Raw genomic sequence first — 14708 nt, 5'->3', positions numbered from 1 at the left:
AGAGCAAAATCATTTTTCGAAATGGGGCAGAAATATATTATCCATGAACTTTTGAAGTTCTTCCCATATGACTTTGGAACTAATGGTAGAAGAGATGCTAATTATGAACTAAATCCAATATTCCTTCTGGCTTTGACATCTTATCTGCCGAGCATGTGCACTGGCCTGTTGGTAAGTGATGCAGTTTGAAAGTGTGGGATACCTATGAAAGGTATCCTAGGTAATATTTGAACCTTCCATGTCATGTGACAGGCAAGATTCCACCACAGACGAGGACACTGTGAAAAACATGTTGATATTTTAGAAATCTGCTTGGATAACACACTCAGTTACTGCTGCCACACTGTTGTCAATTGATGGCTTACAGACGACGGCAGGGTCAAGTTCTGAGAAAGCAGTGAAAGAGGGACAGTTTGCGTGATCCATTTTCCACTGGGACACGTGGGTCGGGTGGCATCGAGCACGGCCAGTCGCTCTCAAAATTATAGGAAAATGATCACTGCCTCATGGAATATTGTGAAACCACCATGAAAAATGGGAGAATAGTGAAGGGGAGCAAACTGAGAGATCAGTAGCAGTAAAGGACTGACTAGGTGCATGAAAATAAGTAGAAGAAAAGTATTGAAAAGAGAAAGGTTGTGACCAGAGAGCTTACGCTCTTCACAGTGACCCCTCCTATCAGCACTTCCCCAGTGTGGATTATGTTCATTAAAGTTCCCCAGGATTAAAAAGGGAAACGGCAACTTCTCAATGAGAGCATCAAGGTCTGATTGATCGTAGGTCTCTCCAGGAAACAGGTAGAGAGAGCATACAGTAATGGTACGACCCAAGGAAACACGGATGGCTATGGCCTTTAAGAGTGTATCGAGTGGCAAAGATAGGGTGAGCACATGCCAGCAGTGCCATCCCTCTATGCACATATCCATCACACAACTTGTCATTTTTGTACACAGAAAACTCCTGAAAGTTGACTGTATTGGCAGGTTTTAGAAACGTTTCCTGTATGGAGAGACACACAGGATGATAAGAATCAATCTAATCTTGAATGTTATCTGTATTCGAAAGAAAACCTCAACAGTTTCATTGTATCAATGTGGCTATATTTGTTTAGATGAAGATATGGGTGGAGAACCTTTTTGTTTACAACCACGTCATATTTCCTTATTGGAAGGAGGTCTTTCGACTTCTTTGGATTGGACCCAGGTGGAGAACAAATAATCGTTTGACATCCTGGGGCCAAAGGAAGTGTACCCGAGTAGTCACTGGAAGGATTGGTGGGTACAAATTTTGGCGTAGACGTTAACTCATCTACTCTCTTAACCACGGAGGGCAAAATACTCTTCATATGATTGGAGGACGACTCCGTTGGAGACACGTAAAGATCTTCCTGCATTCCAACTGTAGTGGCAGAATGGAGTACAGCAGCATATGTTCGAGATGGAGTTGGGGATAGTAACTTCTAAGCCTTGGGGGTAAGGAATATTGTTTACACTATCTAAACGTTGCAACTCTTTCTCTTCCAATCATTTAGGGCAAGACTGAAAATACGACGGGGTGTGAACCATTACAGTTAACACAGTGTGCTTCGAATTTGAACTCATAGATGTCACGGTCTTTGCTACAACAACGAGCATACGTTAAAGATACACGACAAGAGGTCTGTGAATGTCCGAACCACTGGTACTAGAAACACCAGAGAGGGTTAGGAATATATGGCCCTACCTTACGTGTAATTTAAGTATCTTGCCTTGATAGTGACAGGTGGACGTGGCAACGTAAACGTCAAAAGAGGTAGCATTATTCCGTCCTTCCGAGTGGAGAGACAGCGCACCACAGAAACATCTTGGTTGGAGAAACCAGCGAGGACCTCCGACTCGGATGTGTTCTTTAAATTCCTCTCAACTATTAATCACCTGAAATAATTCAAACTTGTATGAGAAGTAACGTGAACCTTCGACTTCAAGAGGAGTTTGGTGTGTTATGGTGAAGATGTTTCCACAAAGATATCTCTTGAGCACAGCTTCCTTACTGACTTGAGGGAGTCAGCAAGCCCCTCTAATCCATTTTAAATGAAAAAGGGGGACATCTGCCCTTAAGATTTCTCAGATAATGATTGCAGAATGAGAAATTGAGGTATTGAGTCCAACTTTGGTAGTGACTGTATGACAGTCTCGTCCATACGTCATCGTTTGCCGATAATCTGGTTTCTTTTGTCTGTTTTTTTTTGTTCATGAATAGGTGGTATCCATAATAAAACAAGAACTTTTCAGTGCCCACTGTTCCCACCCACTACGGAGCCCTACAAGGGGACATACTACACTGCCAAACAAGAACATTGCAGCAACGCCAGGGTTTCATGAGCACTATACCCAAACACTAGCATCAGACACAATGTCGATAACACCTGTTGAGGAGATCCAACACTGGTACTTAGTTGACCCTAGCCCAAGTGGACACTTGATTTAGGGGAATCACCCCAAGGCCGCCCGTCTACAGGAATTCAAGGCCAAAATGGTGTGTGAGGGTTGGACCCTTCAACCATTAGGTCATCTCTTCCCCTTCACAGGTTTACATGCACAGCAAACATGTGGGTGGATGTTTAGATTCCAGAAGAGGTAAACTAAAATTACAGAACCTTCTCTGAGAGGTTGACTCCCCACGTACAAGAATCCACCTCGACGGGGGGGGGTGTATTGTTAATTTGATTAGAATACAGATTTCTGATTATAGAGTAATGTGTCAGGAACGTAAGTGCTTACATCTATGTAAGTTGAAAATATATAGAAAATTTGTTGGGGTTATTTCAAGCAATTCTGTACTGAAAAACCGTTCTGACCCTTACCTCACAAGTTATTTATATACCAGTGAAAATCAATCTGCCTGTACTTAGAAGGGTGTAGGTTTCCCAGAATGAAGTTGCGAGATGAAAACAGATTTTTGCATACAATATTTTTTGACAGTTTCTGTCTTACTGTTAATATAACCCTTTAACACTTCACAAGTGTTAATGTTGTTTTGAATTAAGCACAAAGCTACACATTGGGCTATCTGTGCTCTGCCCACCACGGGTATCAAAACCCAGTTTTTAGCGTTGTAAGTCCACGAACATACCGCTGAGCCACTGGGGGGCTTTCACAAGTGAAATGTATCATTGGAAATTTGATTGCTAATGGTTTGAAATATCTTTATTTATTTATTTTTATTATGGTTAGTAAACAAATTGGTGGAAATATTAATATCCTACGGTACTCTAAAATAGTGTCGCAGAAAAGAAGAAAAAAATGATACCACATATTGACTTCACAACTTATATTGAAACCTTTAGAAAGTTTTTATCTAACGTAACGTCAAAGACAGGCCTTTTACTTATAGGGTATTGAACGAATGTTAAAAACGAGCTCTCTTTCAAGAATTTCTTTCTGGATACTGTGTATGTGCGATTAGCAACAGTTCTCTATCCAAAGGCCCAGCATGGCCAAGTGGTGAAGGCTCTCGACTGGTAATCTGAGGGCCGCGGGTTCGAATCCACGCCACACCAAACATGCTCACCCTTTCAGCCGAGGAGGGGGCATTATAATGTGACGGTCAATCCCACTATTCGTTGGTAAAAGAGTAGCTTAAGAGTTGGCGGTGGGTGGTGATGACTAGCTACCTTCCCTCTAGTCTTACACTGCTAAATTAGGGACGGCTAGCGCAGATATCCCTCGTGTAGCTTTGTGCGAAATTCAAAAAACAAACAAACAATCTAATTACATAAATAAGAATAACACTCACCTAATTCGACAATAAAAAGTAGCTTGGCCTTGATTCCCATATTCACCTACAAATGGAATAATAAACTATGAACCAACTGGTACAATAGTCAACTAAAACTTCATGAAAAAGTCACATAATGAAACACTGGGCACTGCTCATAGTTTTTGCATAAAACGTTTGGGAAATTTGAACTTTATGTGCTAAATGTTTTCGAGAAATTTGCGCAAAATTCAACAGGCTAACAAATAATATTTCGAAAATACAAACACTTTAAAATTTCATTTACTGCAGAAAGTGGCTAATAACTGAAAACCAAAAATCACTACCGATAAAATTAATATCATTTCTAATTCCAATCTCATTTTAAAATATTATGTAAGTTTACATTGGTTGTTAAAAGCTTCAGTGACCAATAAAAGTAGAATATTTTGAAACGTAAAGTTTCAAACCTCGCTTTCGAAAAAAACTTTCCAATGTTTCGAAAGATGTTCACAATCTATGGTCAGAGCTACCCAGGCGGACGCTTGAGAAACTTTGTTTTGTCATCGATGTGATGTGGCGAAAATAACTTCACGAAGCACGTGCCTTTTCATATTTCGATACGTTTATTCTTTGTCGCTACTCAAGTAATTTTCCATTATAGATCCTTTTTCATTATGGAAGTAATACTGCCGACAGATCTCATTAAGTCACATACGTTGTGACGTACTGTGTAAATAGTGAATCCACTCCATTAGTGTCACTACGAGACGTAAGCAGTAGCGACCTTAAGGTTATTGCAATGACGTCCGCGCAATATATACTTGAAACATATAAGAAAATACAATTACAGTATAAACACCCACGTATTGCTAAATTTAGACGGCCAAACCTTTCATTTATAAAACTTCCTACAAGTATAATGAAGCAATCCTACTAGTGATACACCTACGAGACAAAACAAACTTGTATGGTGGCGAAGTCCAGAAAGTTTCTTCAATAACTGGTTACGCGTAAGTACTCAGCCCATCTAACGTTTAGAAACGACCATTGTTGCAACGGAATTATTCACAATGTACTGGTTTTAATAATTCTAATTTATCATTTAATGTGTTTTGATCAATTAATAAGGCCGGGCATGGCCAGGTGACTAAGGCACTCGACTCGTAATCTGAGAGTCGCAGGTTCGAATCCCCGTCGCACCAAACATGTTCGCCCTTTCAGCCGTGATAGCGTTATAATGTTACGGTCAATCCCACTATTCGTTGATAAAAGAGTAGCCCAAGAGTTGGCGATGGGTGGTGGTGACTAGCCACCTTCCCTCTAGTCTTACACTGCTAAATTAGGGACGGCTAGCGCAGATATCCCTCGTGTAGCTTTGCGCGAAATTCCAAACAAACCAAATCAATTAATAAAGACACACAGAGTTTTTCTAGACTATGCTATTGATTTCTGTAAGTTAACAATCAGTGCACAATTTAGAGAAATCGTCTTTAAAAATCAAATGTAGAGGATGAGTACACAATATCCACAAAATTGATTCTCACAAAAATATTTGCTTAATTTTAAATATATATTCAGTTATCAATAGCAGATTTCAGTAATTTTATTCGCAATGTGATATGTGTAATGTTGAAACCAATTATTTTATGCTAGAAATTATATTTAGGCAAATTATGGATGTAGCTATAAAAGCAGTATGACAAATCTTCTCTAATGAAAAATAAACTGAGTTTAACACAATGTAAATACTGCCACGATCTTATTTCACGAAATAGAAAGCAATCAAAATAATTTTGTGAGACACGAATCACAAAAAGTCATAATACTTAAAAATTAAGATAACACAAAAAAATTGAAATAAAAAACAGCATTTTTTTTAATTTCGCGCAAAGCTAATAGAGGGCTATCTGCGCTCACCGTCCCTAATTTAGCAGTGTAAGACAAGAGGGAAGGTAGCTAATCATTACCACCCACCGCCAACTCTTGAGCTACTTTTTTATCAACGACTAGTGGGATTGATTGTTAAATTATAACGTCCCCACGGCTGAGAGGACGAGCATGTTAGGTGTGACGGGGATTCGAACCCACGACCCTCAGATTACGAGTCAAGTGCCTTAACCACCTGACCATGCCAGGCCGTAAGACGTGAAAGGGTGAGCATATATGGTGAAACGGAAATTCGAACCCGCGACCCTCAAATTACGAGTCGAACGTCTTAACCCACCTAGCCATGTCGGGCCAAACAAAAATTTGCTCAATATGTTTACTATTATTGGCTCTCGTGTGACATTCTGAAGTGGCGCATAGTCCGTGTTTTTAGGATAATTATTTGTTTGTTTATTTATCTACAAAACAGACTACCATCGCCATGTGAAATCTAACCTTCGAGGAACGCAGGTTCGAATCCCCGTCCCAACAATCATGCTTGTCCTTTTAGCCGTAGGGGCATTATAATATAACGATCAATCCCATTATTCGTTGTTAAAAGAGTTGGCGGTGGGTGAGGTTGAATTATTGCTTTCCATCTAATCTTACACTACTAAATTAGGGATGGACATCGCAGATCACCCTCGTGTAACTTTGCGTGAAATTCAGGAAACAAACAAGCAAACGTTTTATCGTGAGTTTTCCTGAAGTTGAAAATATCATGCTCAATTTGATTTATTTTGTAATAATAAAAAATAAGTGAAAATCACTATGTTACTGTCTACAAGTAAAAAAAGTTTTTAAAACGCGAAATTAAAATAAAAGTGGATAGAATTTGACTTTTTCGCGATTTGACATTTATAATAAATAATATTATATATTATAATATCACATTTTGGAAGTTCAACACCAACACAGTGTTTCCCTGTGGAAAGCAGGAAAGGAAAAAGATGATTTTTTTTGTAAACGTACATCCTGTAAACATGAAAATTTTATTTTTGTAAACTACTAATGAAAATATAGCAACGTGAGACTGTAGGTCTTACAAGCTCTCTAGATGCAAGTCTATTTATGGTCAAAGCTTTGCTTTTATGAATAGTATGATTGGATAATAAACAGTATTACTAAGAGCACTTTCAATTCAAACAATTTTCAAAGATTTTCGTCTCTTGCTTCGAATCTCGTTAACTTAGGATTCACGTAAAATAACGATTTTGATTTATTTTAGTTCAACAAAAGAAGGAATCCGGATCCGTCTTTTAAATAGCTTAAAGCTTTGTTTGATTTGATTGTTTAGTTTTCAACAGATACAGAATGGTTTGTCGAACCATGATGTTCGCGTTGTAAGCCTTCAGTTTTAACGCTGAGCCAACAGGGGCAAATGAACTTAAAGAAAGAAAATTGAAATCTTAGTGAAAAATAGATGTGGAAATTCAAAAATAAAGATCGTGAGATGGGCTTTGGAAAGTTCTCTCTATAAAGTATTTTGTTACATAGAAATTCAATAACCGAGCTGGTCGTGCACAAACATTTCTCGTACATTGAGTTAAACATTTTACGGATTTAGACGTTAAAAGCTGGGGTTAGATTCTCCGAGGTCTACACACAGCTGGCGGTCGAATGTGGCGGCTTTGTTCTCAAGAAACTAAGATTCATACATCGAAACTCATTTAAAGAAAGAGGTGAAGAAACGATGGACCAATAAATATATATATGTACATCATTCGCATTATTATTATTTGTTGATTCAGCGTTTCTTTCTATTTGTAAGCGGTGCTTCTAAATCAGTTTTGATCGCATTAAGACAAACTATTCTAAAATAGATTTATTTTCTGATGGCACAGAGGAAAAAAAAAAAGCCCATAGATATTGTAAACAAAACATGAAGACAGGGAAGAACAGGTGTTATGAACAAGTATCGAAAAATGAAATGAAACGAGGTCAAAAGAAGAAGCGAAAAGGCATAATGGTCGAAAAGCGAAACGCGGTGGTAAAACAATAAAGCGTTTTAGGCGAGAACCGAAACGTGATGACAAGAGAAATGTATGGGCAAGAAAAACATGATGAGACGTAATGGAAAGCAAGATGGCGTTACGGGTGAGAAACGAAACGTGAAGACAAGGCGAAAAGGCATTACAAGAAGGGGTGTACATATTCTCTCATATTATTGACCTCGAAATCGAAGGTCAACTTGTAGGTCAACTCTTTCGTGGAGCTTTCGGTAAAGTGTATCTATGACTAGTTAATAGTAATAGGTGGCACAATTTTCGTGATATTTATAAGCATTTTCAAATTGTTTTGGGTTTGTTGGGTTTTTTTTCTGTTTCCTGACCTACACGTAAAGAATTACAGGTAAATATTGGCTGAATTAAATACATACTGTAGATAGTTTTTATCCCCTATTCTAAATAGACGGATCAGACAGAGAGCACACAGTCAACAGTAACCATTACTAGCTTTTTGGGTATTCCTGTCTGATCGAATAGTGCGATTTGACTGTCACTCTTATAATGCACTTACGGCTTCCAAATGCAAAGTGCAGTTTTATTTTTTGTTTGTTTTACACAATTAAGTCCAAATAATGAATTTCCAAATTCAGAATCACTTAATCATGTGAGGCCCTCTTTCATTCTTGAGAAAGATAATTCGACATAAGATACACATCGACTCTTGCATACTGTTACTGTGATTCTTAACACTAAGATATCTGATTAAGGCATTTTGAATAAAGTGAATGTAATAATATTAATGACTGCTTAATGTAGATATTATTATTTTATTTATTTTGTGAGTGAATATTTTACGACTGTTTAGTTTTGTTTATAACAAGAGAGCCCTCGGTGGGCTCAGCAGATAGCCCAATGTGGCTTTGCTATGAGAAAACACACACACACACATAACAAGAGAGTTAGAAACATTGATTTTAAAGTAAAGGTTATGAAAAGTGTAGTTACGTTACTCCATAAGAGCCGTACGTTGTTTTTGTAACTCACTGACGTAGATATTATAAAATGTCGCATGAAATTTACTGGTGTCGAGGATATAGCAAGGAGATGATCAAATAATTAATATATGAATAGTGTGAGATGAGCGGGAAAGTAAACAGATAGACAAAAACAGAGCAGACGAGTAGTAAAGTAAAGTTACGAGAATGAATTAGGCTGGTTGGTTGTTTGGGGTTCACTGGCGTAAAACAATAAGTCTGTCTGCGCCAAACAACTGGTAAAAAAATAAAAATAAAATTATTAAAATTAATAAAAAGGAACTACATTAAAACAAAACAAACGCCAATTTTCAAATTAAAAATATCAATGGCCCTTAAAAGTTTAAAAACACAACTGATGTGGACAGTGTCATTGGCGATGACACTGTCCAATGTGAGGGATGAACCCATGGTAAAAACATGTCTAAAATGGTGCCGTCGCACATGGTTGTAACAACGACACGGCAATAAAATATGGGATATCGTGACTTCAGTGTCACACAGACCATACATTGGTGCATCAAGAAAGAAGACAGCCAAAGAACAACAGAAAGATTGATAAAGAGAAATAGGTCAGTCGGTTTTGAATATTGACATGAATAGGGAGAGAACTAATGTGAAGCGATTCCAGGGCCAGTAAAGAGCTAAGCGAATCGGTATAAACAGTACAATTCATGTACTACATAACTTCTACATGATCCAGGGAAAGATAAATGGCATACAGTTTGGCAGTGAACAGAGAAACTGTGTGCAACCGCTAAACCACAACAAACCATGGCAGAGCCCACAGAGTCATCTGATTTTGAATCATCCTTATAAATGGAAATGGAAGGATGGTTCGAAAGATGTTCGGCAAATAGAAGATGGTACTTCCACAGGAAGCATAACTTCACTGAGACAGACCTCGGGATTGAGGTGAATACTCCATTGGTGGCAAAAGAGCATGCAAACGGTTTTCAAGAGAAAATAACATAAAACCCGTTGCTGTGGTCCACTTCAGTAAGAGATTGAGGACAGTCAGTAGCTGTCGCTCAAGAAACCTCCTGCTTGACGACTGACACGAGATGTAAAGTTATCAACATAGAGTTCATTTGCAACTGTAGGAGAGAGTTGTTCAGTGACAGCATTAATCTTTATCCTGGAAAGTGTGACACTCATGATAAAGTCCTGAGGGACTTCAAGTCTCTATGGAAAAGAATGGGAAAGTGTTGAACCCACAAGAACTTGGAATTACCAGTCCTTTAAATATATTTTGATAAAAATGGACAACTAACCACACAACCCATATGAGTGAAGGTCTCGCAAAATGCCATACCTCCACGTAGTATCATAAGCCTTCCCAAGGTCAAAAATGCAGAAGCAGAATGTTATTGCTTGAGAAAGACTTTCCTAACTGATATTTCAAGCCGAATCAGGGAGGCGAGAGGTAGTTGTTTAATTCCAGGAACCAAACAAGACGAGCATTAACCATCCTCTCTAACATCTTACAGAGACAGCTCGTCAAAACAATTGGATGGTAATTTGAAAGAATCTTAAGATACCACTTCACAGGCTTAGAGAAAGGGAGGACAATAAATCAGCGCCAAGCATCAGGAAGAGCATTATCTTGTCAGATCCAGTTAAAACAACCAGAAGAATAGCAAGAGAGGTAAGAAAGAGATGGCACAATATCTCATAGTGAATATGATCAGGTCTGACTGATGTCCGAGAAGGTGGGGAATGAAACAGAAGTGGTATACGCCTGGAAAAAGCTTTTCTTGAGAGTAGAGACGATGTTTTGGGCATCAGCAACTTCCTGGCCATTGAAGACCAAGATAAAAAAGGGGCAGAAGTATAATGCCCAAGGACCTTCTGAAGCTTTTACGTATGACTTTCAAACTGGTGGTAGAAGAGATGTTGGTTGTAAACTTAATTCAAAACTCATTCTAGTCTCACCTGCCGAGCAAATGCACGGACCCATTGACAAACGGTGAAGTTTGAAAATGTGGAATACGTACAAACGGTATTCCAGGCAGTATTCCACCACGGATGAGGATACCAAGAAAAACGTGTCGAGGTTTAGGAGTGCATTAAGCAGCTGCCTAAAGGATGCATTTATCGATGGCTTACAGACAGTGACAGCATCAAGTTCCAAGAGAATAGTGGAAGAGGGCCAGCTGACCTATTCCAGTTTCCATTGAGGCACGCGAGTTGGATGGTATCGATCACGGCCAGTCTCTCTCTAAATTATAGGAAAATGATCACTGCCCCGTGGGTCCCTGTCAACCCTCCAAGCAAAGTGAAGTGGAAAAGACAGAGAGATCACTAGCATTAAAAGACTGATTATACGCATGAAAATAACTATAAACACTGGTAGTGAAGAGAGAAAAGTAATGAACTAAGAGCATACATTATGGAGCGACCCCTCACATTAATATCAGGACCTCCTGAGTGGGAATTATGTCCAGTAAAGTTCCCCAGAATTACAAAGGGAGACAATAACTGTTCAATGAGAACATAAAGGCCTGATTAATCATAGGTCTATCCAGGAGACAGATAAAGAAAACAAACAGTGATGGCATGATCCAGGGAAACACAGGTGGCTACAGCCTCCAAGGGTGCATCGAGTGGCAAAGATAGGGAAGGCACGCGCTGGCTGACCAGCAGTGCCACACTGCCATGTACTCGTCCATCACATAACCTGTTATTTTGATATAAAGGAAGATGCTGAAATGTGACTGTGTCGGCAGGTTTCAGAAACGCTTCCTGTAAAGAAAGATACACAGGATGATAAGAGTCAACCAAAATCTTAATATCACCTATAATCAAATGGAAACCTCGACAGTTCCACTGTATCAATGTGGCCATTTTTATTTAGGTGGAGAGCCTTTCGATTTACGACCACGTTGTTTTTCCTTAGTAGAAGGAAGTCTTTTGATCTCCATGGATTCTGCCCTGGATGGAGTGAGCAAGTCTCTGTTAGTAACTGTAGAGTCCAGTGACTGAGGTAGAGATCGAATAATCGTTAAATATCTCGGAGCCAAAGAAGATTAGCCCGAGCATACACCAGAAGCCAGGAATGAAGTAAGTAGACCCGAGCAGTCTCTGGAAGGCTTGGTGGGAACAGAGATTGAAGTAGACATAGACTCTTACACTCTCTTAACCACGGAGGGCAAAATCCTCTTCACGTAGTTGGAGAATGACTCTGGTCCAGGCATGGAAAGATCTGTCTGCACTTCCACTGTAGCATTGGAACAGAGTAAATTAGCATATGTCCGAGATGGAGTTGGAGACAGTAACTTCTAAGTCTCGAGATACGAAATATTGTTTACAGTTTTTAAATGTTGCACCTCTTTCTCCTTCACCTATTTAGGGCAAGATCGAAAGTACAAGGGGTATGAACCAGTATAATTAATACAGTGTGGTTCCAGTTCGCTCTCGTCGGCGTCATAGTCTTTGCTATCACAACAAGCACACGTTAAAGTTCCATGACAAGAGGTCTTTGAATGTCCAAACAGCTGGAACTGAAACATTGGAGAAGGTGGGGAATATATGTTCATACCTTACAGTTTAACTAAACTGTGTTGATGGTGGCAGGTAGACGTTGCGATGAAAACGTCAAAATAGGTACATTTGTAAGTATCACTGTTCCATCCCTCCAGGTAGAGATAACTCCACAGAAATGCCTTGATTGGAGAAACCAATAAAGATATGCGACTCGGAAATGTTCTTTAAATCCCTCTCAATAACAATAATTCCTCTTGAAAATTCAGAGTAGCATGGGAGTAACCTTAATGGGTATATTCCCCATGGCCTTTGATTTCAAGAGGAGTTTTGTATTTTGTGGTGAAGAGGTTTCCATCAAAATGTCTCCTGAGTGCAGCTTCCTTATTAACTTGGGGGAGCTAGCAAGCCCTTCTAATCCCTTTTCAATAAAAAAAGGGCAACATCTGCTTTAATAATTTCTTAGAGAATGAATGCAGAATGATAAATCGAGGTGTTGAGTCAGGCTATGATGGTAACTGTTGAACGGAGTCGTCCATACGTGGTCGTTTTCCAATTATCTGTTTTTTATTCTGTTTTTTTTCCTTTTTTCTTGGATCAGGGTATCATTAATAAATATAATACACATTTCAGTGCTAACTGTCCCTACCCACCTTTAAGCCCTACAAAAGGGTTTTGTGAACACTATACCCAAGTACCAGCATCAGACACAATGTCCTCAATACCTCTTGAGAACGTCCAACACTGGTACTTCGTTGACCATAGCCCAAGAGAACCAGCCGATTTATTCTGGTTGGACCACTCCAAGGCCACCTGTCTATAAGAATTCAAGGCCAAAGTGATCCACCAGCATCTTCTCCGCCCTTCCACTGGTCGCTACGCATGACAAACATGTATGTGGATGTTCAGATCCCAGAGGAGGCAAAGTGAAAGTACAGAACCTTCTCTGGGTGGTCTCCTCATTACGTATAGTAATCAACCTCGAGTGATGAATCAGACCAAAGTAAAGTTAAACGCAACGTGTATCGTCGTAGGAGTGGAAGGCTTAACGTTCTATATTTTAGAGTTAGACTAGTGATGTTGAAAGACATAGGAACAATAGTTTATTTCATCTAAACTACTCTCATAAGATCCTCGAAAATGCAAAGAAAGAGAGAAAAAAAAGAGAAGACGATTTTAAAAGTACAGGATACAACCGTGGTAACTCGACGATAAAATATTTTTTTGGTTTTGGTTTTTTTTTTAATTTCGCACAAAGCTACTCGAGGGCTATCTGTGCTAGCCGTCCCTAATTTAGCAGTGTAAGACTAGAGGGAAGGCAGCTAGTCATCACCACCCACTGCTAACTCTTGGGCTACTCTTTTACCAATGAATAGTGGGATTCACCGTCACATTATAACGCCCCCACAGCTAAAGGGCATGTTTAGCGCGACGGGGATGCGAACCCGCGACCCTCAGATTACGAGTCGCACGCCTTAACACGCTTGGCCATGCCGGGCCCGACAATAAAGCAAGTAAGTAGAGAAGAATCGTTTGGCTTATCAACTGAAATTCTAAAGTAATTAAATAGACCTACACTGACTTTTGACAACAAGAAGAAAACTATATAGTGTTTATAATATGCCCATGACCTCTATAGAGTAAATCATTGTTATACATACGTTTAACTAGTTCCGACTATATACATTATTGTTAGAAAAAAATGAAGTGAGTGCTTTTCGTTGATTGTTTAATTTATCGTCAAAGCATCACATACACCTACTGTAGAAGAATCCTTAGCCCGACACGCCTATATATACTTACTATATACAAAACTATAAAAAATTAGTTTCCTGACAGTGAAATGTTAACATATTACAAAACGATCATGCAAAAAACGACTATCCTGCGATACTATAAAACGTATTAAACTGTGGGATATCTTACCTTTGTTTTCTTTGATAAAACGAACATTTAGTCCTTCGGTCAAGTGACTGAGGAACGTTACCCGATCTCGGGGATGAATGAAGTTCGTAAGACATTGTCCAATTAGGAAGTCCTAGAACAGAGACATTCAGTACTTTACTTACTATTCAGTCTCGTAGATCATCAGCATTATGAGATAATGCGTTATGTTAATCAGACCAACATGTTTCCCATTTAACATCTATTCACTTTAAGTTTCATATTTTACGAATACGTTTATTTTGTTCATTTTGACGCTGATTCAACATTGTACTCTTTAAAATATTAAACAAAAAACAGAAATAGTAGGACCAATATAATTCATGGTCAATAAATACAAATTACTTAACCGTTGTTCAATCAATATTTAATACGTTTTTGGAGGTTATGCCCTTTTTGTTAATACCGTCAAATAATAAAAAAAGGTTAACGATATGGTTCTTCTCTAAACTTCCTGTGTATTTGCGACCACCACGGGGAATCGAGCCATAGATGTTAGGATTGACCTATCGGGAAATGTAACTGAACGTAAAATAAAGAATTATAAAAACCACAGACTATGGTCGCTATTAAAACACATGTTAGCCATTTATGAGGGAGGAACTGGTTTTATTTTACTTCCTATGAACTGGTA

The 14708-nt window shown here is 38.8% G+C and overlaps 1 protein-coding gene across 1 annotated transcript in view; it reads right to left on the bottom strand.

Moving 5' to 3' along the window:
• Nucleotides 1-14708, bottom strand: part of LOC143227846 (uncharacterized) — a 78349-nt gene that overhangs the window by 45133 nt on the left and 18508 nt on the right. The window contains exons 4-5 of the mRNA XM_076459167.1: nucleotides 14057-14168; nucleotides 3775-3820 (exon numbers count right to left, since the gene is read on the bottom strand). Of these exons, the coding sequence (XP_076315282.1) occupies nucleotides 3775-3820; nucleotides 14057-14168 (158 nt within the window). The remainder of the gene's footprint in view (nucleotides 1-3774; nucleotides 3821-14056; nucleotides 14169-14708) is intronic.

Source organism: Tachypleus tridentatus, chromosome 10 (assembly GCF_004210375.1).
Source record: "Tachypleus tridentatus isolate NWPU-2018 chromosome 10, ASM421037v1, whole genome shotgun sequence".
In the NCBI taxonomy this organism is placed as follows: domain Eukaryota; kingdom Metazoa; phylum Arthropoda; class Merostomata; order Xiphosura; family Limulidae; genus Tachypleus; species Tachypleus tridentatus.
This window is presented reverse-complemented; position numbering and strand designations above follow the sequence as displayed.